The sequence below is a fragment of the Drosophila santomea genome, chromosome 2L (genome assembly GCF_016746245.2).
Source record: "Drosophila santomea strain STO CAGO 1482 chromosome 2L, Prin_Dsan_1.1, whole genome shotgun sequence".
Taxonomy (NCBI): Eukaryota; Metazoa; Arthropoda; class Insecta; order Diptera; family Drosophilidae; genus Drosophila; species Drosophila santomea.
Window position 1 is genome coordinate 16,456,901 of NC_053016.2, and position 13,411 is coordinate 16,470,311.

Consider the following 13,411-nt stretch of genomic DNA (forward strand, 5'->3'; position numbering starts at 1 on the left):
ATTCAAACTGGAAATCAGTTTTAGCTTTTATCGTTAATCGCCAAAATATTACTGGTAATCACTGGAGAGCAAGAAAATACCAAAACTTCTACAGCACCAATAGGTCACGCCGCTTTCTAACACTACGAAAGTGGCTTCCTGGTGAATGCCAAACAAACCGATTTCAATTGCCTAAACGAATTCAAGACGCTTAAATGGCAAACGTGCGCTGTTTATACAAGCTGATTCGCCTGCAGAAGATCCTGCTGCCGCTCAGTAAGTAGTGTGAATTGCCATTGCACCTGTTAGCCTCGAATTCACCGCGTGCGCTCATTACGAAAGAGAGCCCGCAACCCGACAATCAGCTGTTCGATCGAGTTGTGCGTGCGTGCGAAAGAGAGGGTGAGAGAGAGAACGAGTAGAGGGAAGTGTAAAATGCTGACTGCCAAATGCCGGCGGCTTTGATTTTTCGACTACTTTCAAAAAAATTGTGAAATACCAGTGATAATATAAAGCAAAATAAATAAAATGCTGGAACAGGAGATGGAGGTGGATGTGGGGGACCCGGTGAAGGCGTCCAATTTGCTGCGGCTCATCAAGCAGCTGCTACTGGAAAAAGCTTACGATGGCGTACGGATGCTGTTCCAAAGTGCCCAGGAATCGGAGAGGAACACCCAGCTGCTGCCCCACATAGCCATGGAACTCTACCATGACGTGTGCTCGGAGAACCTTTCCGACGAGGTCAACTCCCAGGAGCCAGAGCTATTCGACTGCTGTGATGAGCTGCTCAAGCTGCTGGCTAAGTACGCCCCACTGCAGGAGCTAATGCTGGAACTGATGGAGCGCTTGGAGGAGAGCAGCAGTATCAATGTGTTCGGCGCCTACTTGAGGGCCCTCCAAGTGGTACTGCAGCGGCAGGGACGCGACAAACCGCAGGCCGTCGAGTGGAGCCTCCAGAGCATCGTCACCCGGCTAAAGGAATTGCCTCTGCCACAATACCTATCCGAAGGCTATGACGAGGCCCAGGCGCGACTCATAGAGCAAAACGAGCAGGTTGAGGACCTTTTGGCTCACTACATCACCGTGGGACTTTTTCGGCAGCCGCTCAGAGATGAAATCCTGCAGGATTTGCGGCCTCCCAGCCAAACATTCAGGGATTGCGGCCTCAACCGACGCAACATATTTACTTGCTTCTTCATCCAGCTGTTGGGTCGTCCCTTGGCCCTGCTGGAGATGAGTCACGTCAAGGAGGACCTTACCAGAACCTATGTGCAGCAGGTTACAGAGAGCCTGACTCAGGATGCCACCCAGTTCCTGGGGGATCCCTTCTACCTGCTTAATCTCGTAGAACAGCGTGCCAGATGGCTAAGGAAGCTAGATCCCTCGAAAGGTGTCTACGAGATGAGTTGCCGAAATGTTTTCCTCATCGAGGAGAAACTTCCGCTACATGCTGTAGCCATGTACTATCACTCGCTCTTCGTGGGTAACCAACTGCCCCCCAACGCACCGAGGATATATGCACCTTTATTCCTATTTGAAACGATTGTTTATCTGGCAGAAGTGCTTCTTAGGCAGCAGGAGCCTCCCCTACAGTATTGTGGACTTCGACTAGTGGAGCATCTATTGAGTACCTTGCAGGACTCAGTTCCCACCAGTTCCCTCCAACTGGATGTCCATAAGCGCTTTTGTGAGGCACTTTGCAAGATTGTGGGCTACTCCCCGCAGGTTTCACTTCGGCAGTTGGGACTTCATGTGCTTAGGCAATTTATTCTGGCCTTTGATGATCATGGAAAGTACCTCATCCTCAAAAATCTGCTGGGTACCCTGCAGCACGACGGATTAATGGGCTACCTCGGAGGGATGTACAAGGATCTGGTCGACAAGGCGCTAGAGAAATCCGGTCCCCTACCGGAAGTTTTTAGCGGAAAGCTCTTCCAGGAGATGTTGCTGCTATGCGTCTGTGTGCTGCCACATGACGTAAAATCAGATCTTCTTCTGCACTCGGATCGCCTTTGTCATGCTCTAAATATCCTACGCTACTTTGCGGTGAGAGACAAAAAAGATGTGACCGGCTTCTGGCAGGCTCTGCCGGAAATCGAAAAGGGATTGCTAGATCCCCTGGGAAAAGCGCTTAACTTTTCGATGGCCCATTACAAGGCGTACAAGGAGCGCGTTGAAAAGGGTCAGAGTGCTTCGGATGATGAACTAATGCAGCGCCAACTCAATATGCTTGCCGTAAACATAAGCAACAGCGGAATGGCCGGCGGCGACGCGGATAGCAAGCTGCCCGATATTGGACGCCAGGAGAAGCTCGATGTGCTGGCCAGCTCCATTACCAGTTTGGAAACACTGCAATCCTTATATCTGCGCGCCAGCGAGATCATCGAACAGTCCACTCGCCTTCGACGGATCGCAAATCCATCGAATGCTTAGCTTGTATTTTGGCCACAATGAAAGCGAAATGACAACGTAAACTTTGTTTGTAAACAGAACCGAAAACGAAATCGAAACTTTAACTGATCTATGTGGTTTGGGGGTTCTGAGCAGGGGTGATAATTAACAGACTAATTGAGCCAGTTGTGGTGTGCTAATTAACTGGCTAGCGATGCGGGGTTTAACTTGCGATCTGCGTACTGAACCTAAGTTCCACATAGTTGCGTACCTTACACCTGCGCTGGTATTGATTCACTCGCAATGTTTTCTTAAATTGTATAGTCATTTAAATATGTTTTTGTATTCCATATATATCATTTAGCTAGGTAATAAAAGCATTTTCCAGCCTTTAATGGTGTTACTACAAAGGTTCGCCTTTTTCCAGATGCGACCAGCTCCCGGTTGGCCCCGATGCAGCCAAGACCATTGACTTTTTTGATAGCAAGGAGTTATGGAAAGGATGAAAAAGCAGCCAATCTAGAAGATTTTAGAGCCCGAGAGGAGCAGCGCGAAAGGGAGAGGGATGCGGCTGATAAAGCTGCTGAACAGGCTGCACAAAAACAAGCAGGAGGAGGTGGTGGGCTGGGTGCAACAGGGTCAGAATCCAAAGATGACGCAAAGCAAGCCAAGGTGGATGCCATAAGGGCAAAGATCCTCGACGCCGCCCTGCAGCATGTGCCCCAGCAGGGATGGACCCGCCAAGCCATCATTCTGGGTGCCGAGGAAAGTGGCTATCCTAGCGTGGTGCATGGCATGTTCCCCGAGGGTGGTTTCGCATTGGTGTCCCACTTCAACGGCAAATGCAACGCCCAGTTGGTGGAGAGCCTGCAGCAAATGACAGATGGCGGCAAGCAGGAGGTGGAGGATCCTCTAGACTTTCTGGTGCAAGCAGTGCGGCAGCGTCTGGAGATGGTTACCCCCTATAAGACGCACTGGCCCCAGGCGATGGCCCTCTTAGCCCAGCCTCAGCATGCGCCGACAGCCCTGGCCCAGGTGCTCACTCTGGTGGATGACATCTGCTACTACTCCGGCGATCGATCTGTGGATGTGAGTAACGTATGATATCGTATGTACAATGCCTGACTTAATCAATGAGCTTCCTATAGTTCGGTTGGTACACGAGACGTGTGGGTCTGGCAACCATCATGAAGATGACCGAGTTATACTTCCTGCAGGACAAGTCTCCAGGTCATGCGCAGACCTGGGAGTTCCTGAAGAGCCGCATGGACGAGGCTGTGCAACTACAAATGATGCTATCCCAAACAGAGGGGATGACGCACACGTTCCAACGCTCCTTTAACTCGGCGTTCATCACGGTAAGTTTTCAAATATTTATCGTACTTGTGGTACCCTAATTCTTCATTTTGATTTTAGGCGCGTAATATTCTCGGTCTGGGCTATAATCGTAACTAGCACGAAAGTAAAACCATCCCGGTATCCGATGCCTTGAGTGCCACACGCAGTCCAAAGATTAATAATTCTAGTGGGAACGGTTCTGCTAGCCCTTAAAGATCTACACCTATGTTTACCTTAGATCCATATGTATATATGTGCATATAAGTACACCCTATACAACGCAATGAGTGTTTTAAGCTTATTTGGGAAGGGTTTCTTTAAATTTTGTTAGATTTTCCATTTGTCTCACTATGCTCTTATTCGCAACCTAAAACTGCAAATAAAAGGAACACGGAAATGTGTCCATAATTTTTTAAGTTTGTGTTCGTTTATTTGCGTATCCCATTAACGTTCCTCATTTTCTGAATAGTTGGCTTTGTCCAATTGCTGACTTATCGAGCGCCTGACCTTCGGGCCTTCGAGCTTGCAGTTGTAACGCTTAAGTGATTTTGCATAGATAAAGCTATCGGAAATTTGAGGTTTACTTAAGGCTTGGGTAAATAAATTTAACATTAAACTAGTGGTTGCGCTTTTTTCTATTCTTTATTTCGCTTGAGGCTAATCACAGTTGTATAATTGTTCATTTAAAGCCTTCCAGTAAGAATAATCTTCATAGAAGTTATGATAAGAACAGTGGCTATCTTATTTGCTTATTTGAGAAGTTCAACTGTTTTTCTAGCTTAACCAATGGATCGGACAACTGCTCCAATGAAAACATTTTGGTTCATCTGCCCTATTAATTGGTTGACTGCATTAAGTTGCCTAACGATTTGTTGTGTACCGGTGACAAGATCATAATGCTTGTTTATTGTTTCTAATGGTAGGCTTCCGTAAATGACCGATTTCTCGCTGTTGGCCGCTCACCTTCTTGGCAAATTGAACTGACTCATCCAGATTTTTTATAGTAGTGGACCCGTCTCTCGGCAATCCGACCATTTGTTATCAATCGATGTGAGTCTGTGTGGCGGGGGATCCAGGAGGAGTTCTTTTGGGCATCAAAGGGTTCATAAATAGATTGGTTTGTTTTGGTGGAAGTGGCTTTGACGTGGATGGTATCTTTTTCTACGTTCTTGGAAGGTGTATTTAAAATCCCAGTACTGTTTTCTGCTTGCTTAATGTTGGATTTTTGAGGACATTGTATGCTGCTTGGAATTAAATTTGTCTTTGATGCTAAAATACATTTTTCACTTTTACTTCCAAGAGGCAAGAACTTTGTACTGAAATCTGAGATGTTTTTTAGATGGCTCGGCCCATAATCTCTGCAATGTGAATCCCCAACTGAAGGCGGGGAAACTGCTTTGTTGGCTCTGTTCGCAAATGATATTAGAATTGGACTTTTTGGTTCCGTCACTTCAGAGTAGAGATCGGATATACTTCTCACCATTGAGGGCACGGTTTTCTTCTTGCAATTTCCAAATAAATTATTGATTTCCAGTTCGCTCAGGGCGCATAGGAGCTTTGGAATCGACACAACATCGCTGTCTCCAAAGAGATCTCTTAACAATCTTACCAGTTCGTCTTTCTCTCCCAATAAGAGCAATACATCTCCAAAATCCTCGCCGTTTCCGCACCACTTGTACTTCCGATTTAGCGCTCTCAGCCTAAGAATATAGTCCTGCATCATGTGGAGTAGCTTTCCTAGAGTTTCGGGAGTCATGGGTTCGGAGAGGTAACCATTGCTATCGAAAAGTGCGCTAGCGGAGAACAAATCCTGACCTGGAAAGCCACTTAATGGTACCCTGTATCTCCTTCGTTTTCGGGATATCATCATCACTTTTCTATAGTTGGCATAAAGTAGGCGAAGCAAAATATAATGAGCAGCCTCTGGAGATCGATACAATTTATTCGCCAAGGCGTAAATGACCCTTCGATTGACCTCCAGCCAGCGGGGTGGCAAGGTGTCACCGGGATCGGGGGTTGGCCCCCGATCCTGACCCCCAATAAAAGGATTCTCGGTGAAGGGCCGTCTGCCCAATGGGCAGCAGCTTGAGATGGTGCGCACCGGGCAGTGTGGACAGCTGTAGGGAATCGGTGGACATGGTGTCCGGCGGAGGCGACAGCAGTGGATGCACATCGATCGAGGTGGTCAGAAGTAGAATTGAAGCAGTGTAAATAAGCCAGCTTGGACAGACTTTCAATTTGGAATTTTCGAAAATTATGCTGATTAAGGTCCAAATAAACGATTTATTCTTTCGAAGCTTAGGCAGCAAGAAGGCACAAACCTTTGAAATGGCGACGAGCAATTGGCATCAAAATTGTTGACAAAAGAGGCACTGATTGTTCTCAAAAAATGTGTAATAAAAAAATGTTCTTTTCTTAATCTATTTTTAATGTTTATTGCTATGTAAAGTTATCTGCCGCCTAGCATTGTCTGAATTGGAACTCGAATTTAGAGTGCTTTGCACTCTTCCAGTATCCTCTTAAAGCAGTTAAGATTAATTCAAAGGTTCTAGGTACAGCTCTTCCTCGCAGGGCAATTGTCCCCTTTCACTAAATTGTAAGACGTGAAAATGTGAACGTAAATGTTGTTTAAGGATAACTGACCTGTTTAGAACATCACATGACTTTAATTTTGACTCAGTTTCTGCTTGCAGTTGTTTCAACCTTTCTGGAACTTCGTTAGTAGCCAAGATCATGACACCAAGTCTGCGCCTAAGACTGGAAAACGTTGGTCTGTGTGATGGCACGGAGCTCCAGCAGCTTTCCATCAGAGAAAACCTGAGTTAAGCAAATGATTTCAACAATTCTGTACTACCCTAAGCCCTGCTACCCACATTTCCTGCGTACATCCCTCCGGTCGCTGCATCCGATAACCTTGTCGTAGTAACTGCAAGAGATCACTGGGAGACACCGATGGGTACGGCATTCCACCGAGAGTAGTAATCTCATAGAGCAGTACACCAAATGACCACCTAAGAGGGTAGCACATCAGCTAAAAAAACGTTTCGGCCCTAACAAAAATATATCCTTACACATCGCTCTGGCTAGTGTACACCTGATGAGTGAGGGACTCCAGCGCTAGCCACTTGATGGGCAGTTTTCCGCTTCCTCCGGACTTTCGGTACACGTTCTCATGATATACATCCCGACTCAGCCTTATGAAATACAAAATAACTTCACGAATCACTGAACTTCCGGAGATACCTACCCAAAATCTGCTATCTTGATGCTGCGATCTACGGAGATTAGAACATTGCGGGCAGCCAGATCCCGATGCACTACTTTGTTTTGTGCTAGAAATTCCTAAAATGGCAAATGACACATGTTACACATTTACATTACATTAAAGAATCAAGCAGGAGTAATCTACCATTCCCACCGCCACCTGTTGGGCGATGTCCAGCAAATCTGCGTATTTTAGTGGTATTCTGGGTTTTGTATCCGAAGAATCGAGGCAATCAAAGTATTCCTTGTTCTCAAAGATTCTTTTCTTTCTATCCAATTTTAAATCCTGCTTCTGGTCATCCTCAAGCTCCGGCTTTAGCTTCTGTTTTGACTGGCCCGTTGGAGCTTCTGCTGCTTTCGGAATAAGACTGCCGCCGATGTTTTCAATATCCTCCAAGCCATAGCCCTTGTTGTCGGCTGCATTGGTGATTCGAGTGAGGGTGTAGGTCTCACATCGACTTGAATGTGTCCGATCCGATTCGCTCTCCTCTTCCACAGTGGACAGCATAGAGTTGTTGATATCCTCTATGCGATCATGGATGGAATTTCGAGGGGGTCGTTGAAACCGACGGTTGTCCACGTTCTGCTGAAGGTTCTTCATAAGTCCTATTGCATTTTGCTCCTGCCTAAACTTCCACTCCTCACTAGGAAATAAGTTTTAGGATCATTATTTGTCGAATATGTATAAGTACAGGTTACCGTAAAAAGTTCTGCAGGCTTCCAAGGCTGCAGTATTCAATAAGCAGCATCATCTGGTTGCTAAAACGAGTGGAGTATCCCACGATACCCACAATATTTGGATGCTTGCCCACGGCCTTGAGCATCTGAATTTCGCACTTGAACGCATATACGTCCTCTTCATTTGGTTGATCTGTGAGAACAAAAATAAGCAAACCATTTAACGATTCATTCAAGGACTTCGATACTAAAAGGTACTACCTTTCAGCAACTTGACGGCCACTTGGCGTTTCTTGTAAACTCCACGTCGCACCAAGCCAAAGGCTCCCTCGCCGAGGACATCCTGGAGGAGCACCGAGTGTGGCTCTACCTCCAGCTCGTCCATTACATCCATGCTTTCGTTGGCCGAGAGGGTGACCAGCAATCCACTGCTGTCCATCAAGGAGATATGAAATTCACTGGCCTTGGCGTCCTTAGGCTCCATTTGCAGCGCCTGAACCTCCATTCGATTTCGTCTGCAAAAGGTCAGGGAGCACAACATCAAGATGCAGCAAATTGGCACTATAATGAAGAGTACCAGCTTGACCATGTTGCCCTCTGTTCAAAAGAAGGAATGGAAATCGATGTCTAAATATTTCAGTTTTGTCAGCGTACATACCACTCAGCAACACACCTCGAGGAACCTTGTCTAAGGTCAAACCGGATACGTTTTTTCCGCCTGCCGACTGGGCCACCAAATGTACTTCGAAATGGGACCCCAGTATCGTGATCTTGGGTACATAGAAGTGGCTTCTGTTTTTGTTAAGTGTATAGTTGAGCTCCGTACCTCCTTTATACAGATCAAATATGTGCAGTGTGTAGCTATCCGGCAGGTGACTGGGTCGTGACCAGGTGATGTTAAGGGCCAAGGTATTTGGCAGATAGTGCTTCTGTGTCACAGTAAGATTCTCGGGTTTATGGGGAGCTATTAAAGGGTAAAACAATATTATTATTTATATAAAAGACTGTCGAGAAACCTACGGCAGAGTGTGTAGTTATAGGGATACCAATCCAAGCAGCTTGGAGCTACAATTGGCAGCCATTGCAGATCGCTCTCCAGTCGATTCATTATGTTCACCGTTCTAACGCCTACATGATATTGTTTGTCAAACTCCAAGTTTTCCACCGTGTGCCTGTACAGCTTTTTGCGCTGCGAGAAAAGATTAGGTTTTGTCTACCTCTGCGTGAGCGTCATGGCATACTTACATCCCGTAACTGCACCTCCTGTGGCTCGTCCATGTTCACGCTGTTGGTTGAATACGATACAATGTCGAAATAGCAGTTGCTCTCTGGAATATGAATGTGGAGGATAGTTCGTGGATTTCCCCAACTGTTGGAGCTACTCACCTGCCGATGGCTTCCACTCAATCTCGGCAGCAATGTGATGCAGGTCTTCGAACTGAGGCACAAAGCGCAGCAGATTCACCGCTCCCATTTTGCTGGGCTGATAGCCTCGGATGAGGGTGGCGAAGGTCTGGTCCTTCGCTATCAGGGAGTAGCTGCCATCTCCGTGCATCGCCAGGACGGTGACATTGTGGCTGGAGTTGGACTCCAAGCCCGGAAGGATGAGAAAGTTATCATCAGACTAAAAACGACGAGAATAGAGGAGCGTTCCAGTGAGTAAATCGACTTATAAAACGTATTATTATTAGGTCTTGATAAATACATTTGGAACATTTCCCTTTGGAAAATGGCAAATATATATATAAAAAAAAAACAATAATCAGTTTACATCTATTATCTGACCAGGTATAGCGTAATCTCTTTGTTTTCGTCCTTGACAGCATCCAACCTGATTATATAAGTGGCATTTGGAGCCGTCTCGTTTCCCCTGCTGTGCTGCACCCAATCTATTTGGAAAACGATTTCGGACTCCGTGTGGCACAGCATGTTCAGCTGGTAGTTATCCTGCACCTTTCGTAAAGCCCCAGGAAATGTCCCATTTATCCTGCAGTCCTTAAAGCAACTTTGGAAATCCTGCCATAAGAAGGAATATGCATTATTGGTTAAGGAGATTTTCCTATCAGTGTAGGCTTTTTCTTAAGTTGTGCTTCCATCACAGCCGTATTTTACTGTATTGCATATAATAAACTCACCTTCTTTCCACTTTCCAGGCAATTCTGTGTGCATGCGGAGATGTTGAGGAGGAGATCGTGGGAGATTTTGTCCATTAGCAACATTTCACCTTGATTGCTGCCCACGAAAAACCAGAAGATAAATGCGTACTTCGCATAGAAAATCAGCATTTTCCTTGTTCTGCTTCCAAAGAACCTTCTTTTATTTTTCGTTGTGTGTGTGCTGGTATAAAATGTGTATTTCTTTAAATCCGACTTAAAGTTTATTTCACTTTTGCCGCGCACTTTGATACGAGCATTCGGTGTCCCCAAAGCATTTAACACTTACTACTTAGTTTCTAGATCCTAGTTTTCGAGATCCGTACCGTCCTTCTCGAATTATCTTGCTGAACTGAGGAACTGAGGAACTGCGAAACGGAGGCCCAAAATGCGATGGTGGAAAGCGACGAAGAAGAAGGAATGATGAGAAGCCGCGGACTCGCTGAATATATTTTGCGCTATTTTGTTTTGATTTGATTTTCACCTCTTCGCTGCATCGTATTGTACTGGATCGTGTTGGATGGTATTGGATTGGACTAGGGGTCATTTGAAATGCAAAATTTTGATCGCCACTCCGTCATCGTAGCGCCAGGGCGGATTGGCCATTGCCTGGCATTCCCTTGGGCGAATGGTAAAAGTATATCATTGAATTCAGATTCCTCTTTAAGCTTCTCATTAGTGGTACCACTAACAATGTATTTCAATCTTAAATAATCTGTTGCGCCAAAAGAGCGTACACTGCAACAACCCGATAACCCAGAATGCAGTGCTAGTCGGTTCCATCCCTAGGAACCTCGATATTGGGCGGCAATATTCAAACTTAGGCAAAAAACCTCTATGCAAATTTGGCTCACTTTGTAGCTTTTGCATAAGCACGCTTTTGCTGATTATATTTTAATTAGATCCCAGCCGCTAATACAGGCATTTCCATATAGAGACTTGTAAATGCACTTGAACTCAGCTGCTTCTGATTCAGGTTATTCGTGTAGAGAACGCTCGATTACGTTGGGGACTCAATTGTTGCATCGCATTCGAGTACTCGAAACACTCACATGGGAATTTCGAGCATTGCTCTCTGACTTTTCAGTGTCACTCGCCTGGTTAGTTAAATATTGCACGCTCGCGTCGTCGGTTCTGCTCTTAAAACGCGATAACGATCCATTACGTATGTAAACATTTGAAAGGCCCTCTCCCCTTAAAAATAAATAATAATATATTTCTATGAGAGCGTCTGGTTTATTAAAGCTTTAAAAGTATTGAATAAGTTGCCTGTGATAATAGGTCAATTGTGGATCCGATCGAAAGCAATACGAGCAACTCCCAGCTAGTTTTATCACCATTGAATTAAAGTGAGGAGGTTATCGTGCAAACAGTTTTGTTCTCTTTCTGAAGGCATACAAGCCAGTTGCAATTAAGATTTCAAAACAGTAATAAATATACATAATAGATCGCAAGTATTGGGCAAATGTATAAGCCCGCTGTTGTTGGCAATGATAAGATCATATCATATAAGATCATATCGCCGTTCTAGCCAGACGTCCATATAGAGCAAGTTATTATCTCGATTGCTCAAATTGTTAAACACCCCAAGCGAATAGCCATTAAGTCGGAGGTATTTTTTAACGACTGTTACCGATAGCCACGAACTCGCGCCATCGGCGGATACTGATAAGGATAAGAAATGGAAACTAAACATTGGACATTTTTCAGTCGCTGAAGAACTCTGCTACCAAGTAGTTCTACTGTTCGAGTTCGAGTTCGAGAGCATTGACACCATGAAAATCGAGTGGGCTCCCATTGGGGTTCCCGTGGAACGGCGTCGCCAGACGTTTGCCATGGCCTTCCTGATTCTCTCCTTTATGATACTCTCCTTTGGATCTTATTTTTTTGTTGCTGCCGTGCTGGTAAATATCATTGAGTAGTGTACCAATATGTTTCGAAGTAAAGTATTCTCTTCCAGTTTTATGGTAGTCTTTTGTGGCGCACCATAATGGTCATCTACTTGGTCTACGTCTATGCGAATCACAGGAGAACCCACTCCATTATGGATGGCAATGGGTAGGCGTCAATAAGAGTCTACAAGAACATTAAAAGCTAAGATAATCCATTATAGCTGGAAGATTAACCGCAACAATTGGCTGTTCCGACACTATCGGGACTACTTTCCCGTGCAGCTGGTCAAAACCGCAGAACTACCTCCAAATAAGAACTACATTTTGGCCAGCTTTCCGCACGGAATTTTGGGGTAAGCTCGTTGACTGATAGTCAATCTTATCAATGGTTGCTTAGGTGACGAAACATTTGTATACCTACTTATGCACATACTAAAACCCTGATAGAACCGGCATTTCCATCAACATGGGTCTTGACATCTCCAAGTGGCTGAAACTGTTCCCGCAAGTAAGGCCCAAGGTTGCCACTTTGGATCAAAACTTCCTGACGCCCATTGTGCGTGGTCTCCTGAGATCTTGGGGCCTGGTGTCGGTTTCCAAGGAAGCCCTAGTATACCTGTTAACCAAATCCAACGACCCCAAGCACAATGACAATCGCGATGGGTTCACCTCCAATGCGGTGGCTATTCTGGTGGGTGGTGCCCAGGAGGCACTGGACTCGCACCCTGGCAAATATATATTGACCCTGAAGAACCGCAAGGGGTTCGTAAAAATGGCCATTAGGACAGGGTAGGTAGATTCGGATATAACTAAAAGTAAGATTTAATAGTTTTCTTTCCACACTTTAGGTCTTCAATTGTGCCCACGTTTTCCTTTGGGGAGGTGGACATTCTGGATCAAGTGGCTAATCCACCGAACTCTCCAGTTCGTCGTTTTCAAGATTTTGTAAAGAGGATTACTGGGATATCTCCGCTCATTCCCGTTGGGCGGGGCATCTTTAACTACTCCTTTGGTTTTCTACCCAACCGCCGACGCATTGTCCAAGTTGGTGAGTCCCCAGCTTATTCAAATTTTTCATACTTTGATGACGTTAAAATAAATGTTTAAATATTTCAGTTGGCGCGCCCATCGATGTGGTTCAGAACGATCAACCAGACGCAGCCTATGTGGATAAAATACACAAACAGGTCATTGATGACCTCGAGAAGATGTTTGCCAAGTATAAGGATCAGTACATACCGAACTCCAAGCAGGACAAGCTGATTATTCACTAGTTGAAAAGTTATTGTCTAAACAATGTGATCAAATTAGTGCTTTATAACCATTTAATAGAATACAATCACTTATTTTATGAAGGTTTTTATTATTCTCGCATAAAAAGCTTTTTAAATCGACCGTTGGGGATCGAAATCTTGAAGCACTTATCGATAACAATAGGTAGTGTTAATCAACGATCAGTACACCTTGGCGTTCAATTTAAAAAACACACTTTACTGCAAAGTCTTTACAGCGCTAATGTAAAAGTAACAGCCTTATGATTAAATTCTAAAAATGCCTGCTAATCCAGTTTTACAGCCTTCAGTTAATATGTTAATATTTATTTAATAATGTTAATATTTCGATAATTGATTTTCGTTCAATGTAGTTTAAGAATAGCCCAACTTATCACTTATCTACGTGAAGAAATACAGCCCAGAGCATAAAGTGCTATTTGAA

At 44.8% G+C, this 13,411-nt stretch overlaps 5 protein-coding genes across 6 annotated transcripts; 3 read left to right on the plus strand and 2 right to left on the minus strand.

Moving 5' to 3' along the window:
• The first annotated feature begins 102 nt into the window (after nt 1-102).
• On the plus strand, nt 103-3,992 carry LOC120458753 (ubiquinone biosynthesis protein COQ9, mitochondrial). The gene is made up of 4 exons (XM_039646526.1): nt 103-255; nt 2,798-3,459; nt 3,519-3,728; nt 3,787-3,992. The coding sequence occupies exons 1-4, from the start codon at nt 195-197 to the stop codon at nt 3,823-3,825; spliced, it is 972 nt and encodes a 323-aa protein (XP_039502460.1). The 5' UTR covers nt 103-194; the 3' UTR covers nt 3,826-3,992.
• LOC120458751 (glomulin) lies at nt 285-2,495 on the plus strand. Its single transcript, XM_039646524.1, has one exon. The coding sequence runs from the start codon at nt 508-510 to the stop codon at nt 2,410-2,412; it is 1,905 nt and encodes a 634-aa protein (XP_039502458.1). The 5' UTR covers nt 285-507; the 3' UTR covers nt 2,413-2,495.
• A 338-nt stretch (nt 3,993-4,330) lies between the features above and the next one.
• LOC120458752 lies at nt 4,331-6,095 on the minus strand. The gene has a single exon (XM_039646525.2). It carries the CDS (start codon nt 5,879-5,881, stop codon nt 4,694-4,696), a length of 1,188 nt encoding a protein of 395 aa, XP_039502459.1. The 5' UTR covers nt 5,882-6,095; the 3' UTR covers nt 4,331-4,693.
• A 23-nt stretch (nt 6,096-6,118) lies between these two features.
• LOC120458750 (tyrosine-protein kinase receptor torso) lies at nt 6,119-10,232 on the minus strand. Of its 2 annotated transcripts, none has more exons than XM_039646523.1 (15): nt 10,093-10,232; nt 9,786-9,987; nt 9,436-9,666; nt 9,037-9,274; nt 8,896-8,978; nt 8,671-8,839; nt 8,324-8,614; nt 7,912-8,247; nt 7,672-7,843; nt 7,118-7,616; nt 6,956-7,050; nt 6,780-6,902; nt 6,582-6,719; nt 6,352-6,525; nt 6,119-6,297 (listed from the first exon to the last, which is right to left on the minus strand). In XM_039646523.1, exons 2-15 carry the CDS (start codon nt 9,933-9,935, stop codon nt 6,243-6,245), a joined length of 2,754 nt encoding a protein of 917 aa, XP_039502457.1. In that variant the 5' UTR covers nt 9,936-9,987; nt 10,093-10,232; the 3' UTR covers nt 6,119-6,242. The 2 variants fall into 2 exon arrangements, with proteins under 2 accessions (XP_039502457.1, XP_039502456.1); XM_039646522.1 differs by having other exon boundaries at nt 8,309-8,614.
• A 669-nt stretch (nt 10,233-10,901) lies between these two features.
• LOC120458538 (diacylglycerol O-acyltransferase 2) lies at nt 10,902-13,069 on the plus strand. Its single transcript, XM_039646218.1, has 7 exons — nt 10,902-10,968; nt 11,514-11,707; nt 11,764-11,861; nt 11,917-12,048; nt 12,143-12,484; nt 12,544-12,743; nt 12,812-13,069. The coding sequence occupies exons 2-7, from the start codon at nt 11,579-11,581 to the stop codon at nt 12,967-12,969; spliced, it is 1,059 nt and encodes a 352-aa protein (XP_039502152.1). The 5' UTR covers nt 10,902-10,968; nt 11,514-11,578; the 3' UTR covers nt 12,970-13,069.
• Nucleotides 13,070-13,411: the final 342 nt, after the last annotated feature.

Excerpts from the sequence above, each read along its gene's own strand:
- LOC120458538 (XM_039646218.1), top strand. The coding sequence starts at position 11,579 with ATGAAAATCGAGTGGGCTCCCATTGGGGTTCCCGTGGAACGGCGTCGC. Across the intron at positions 11,862-11,916 it reads TCCATTATGGATGGCAATGG|CTGGAAGATTAACCGCAACA; the intron begins GTAGGCGTCAAT and ends AATCCATTATAG. Across the intron at positions 12,485-12,543 it reads AAAATGGCCATTAGGACAGG|GTCTTCAATTGTGCCCACGT; the intron begins GTAGGTAGATTC and ends TCCACACTTTAG.
- LOC120458750 (XM_039646522.1), bottom strand. The coding sequence starts at position 9,935 with ATGCTGATTTTCTATGCGAAGTACGCATTTATCTTCTGGTTTTTCGTG. Across the intron at positions 9,275-9,435 it reads AAGAGATTACGCTATACCTG|TCTGATGATAACTTTCTCAT; the intron begins GTCAGATAATAG and ends CGTCGTTTTTAG. Across the intron at positions 7,617-7,671 it reads AGCCTGCAGAACTTTTTACG|TGAGGAGTGGAAGTTTAGGC; the intron begins GTAACCTGTACT and ends CTTATTTCCTAG.
- LOC120458753 (XM_039646526.1), top strand. The coding sequence starts at position 195 with ATGGCAAACGTGCGCTGTTTATACAAGCTGATTCGCCTGCAGAAGATC. Across the intron at positions 3,460-3,518 it reads CCGGCGATCGATCTGTGGAT|TTCGGTTGGTACACGAGACG; the intron begins GTGAGTAACGTA and ends AGCTTCCTATAG. Across the intron at positions 3,729-3,786 it reads TTAACTCGGCGTTCATCACG|GCGCGTAATATTCTCGGTCT; the intron begins GTAAGTTTTCAA and ends TTTTGATTTTAG.
- LOC120458751 (XM_039646524.1), top strand. The coding sequence starts at position 508 with ATGCTGGAACAGGAGATGGAGGTGGATGTGGGGGACCCGGTGAAGGCG.
- LOC120458752 (XM_039646525.2), bottom strand. The coding sequence starts at position 5,881 with ATGTGCATCCACTGCTGTCGCCTCCGCCGGACACCATGTCCACCGATT.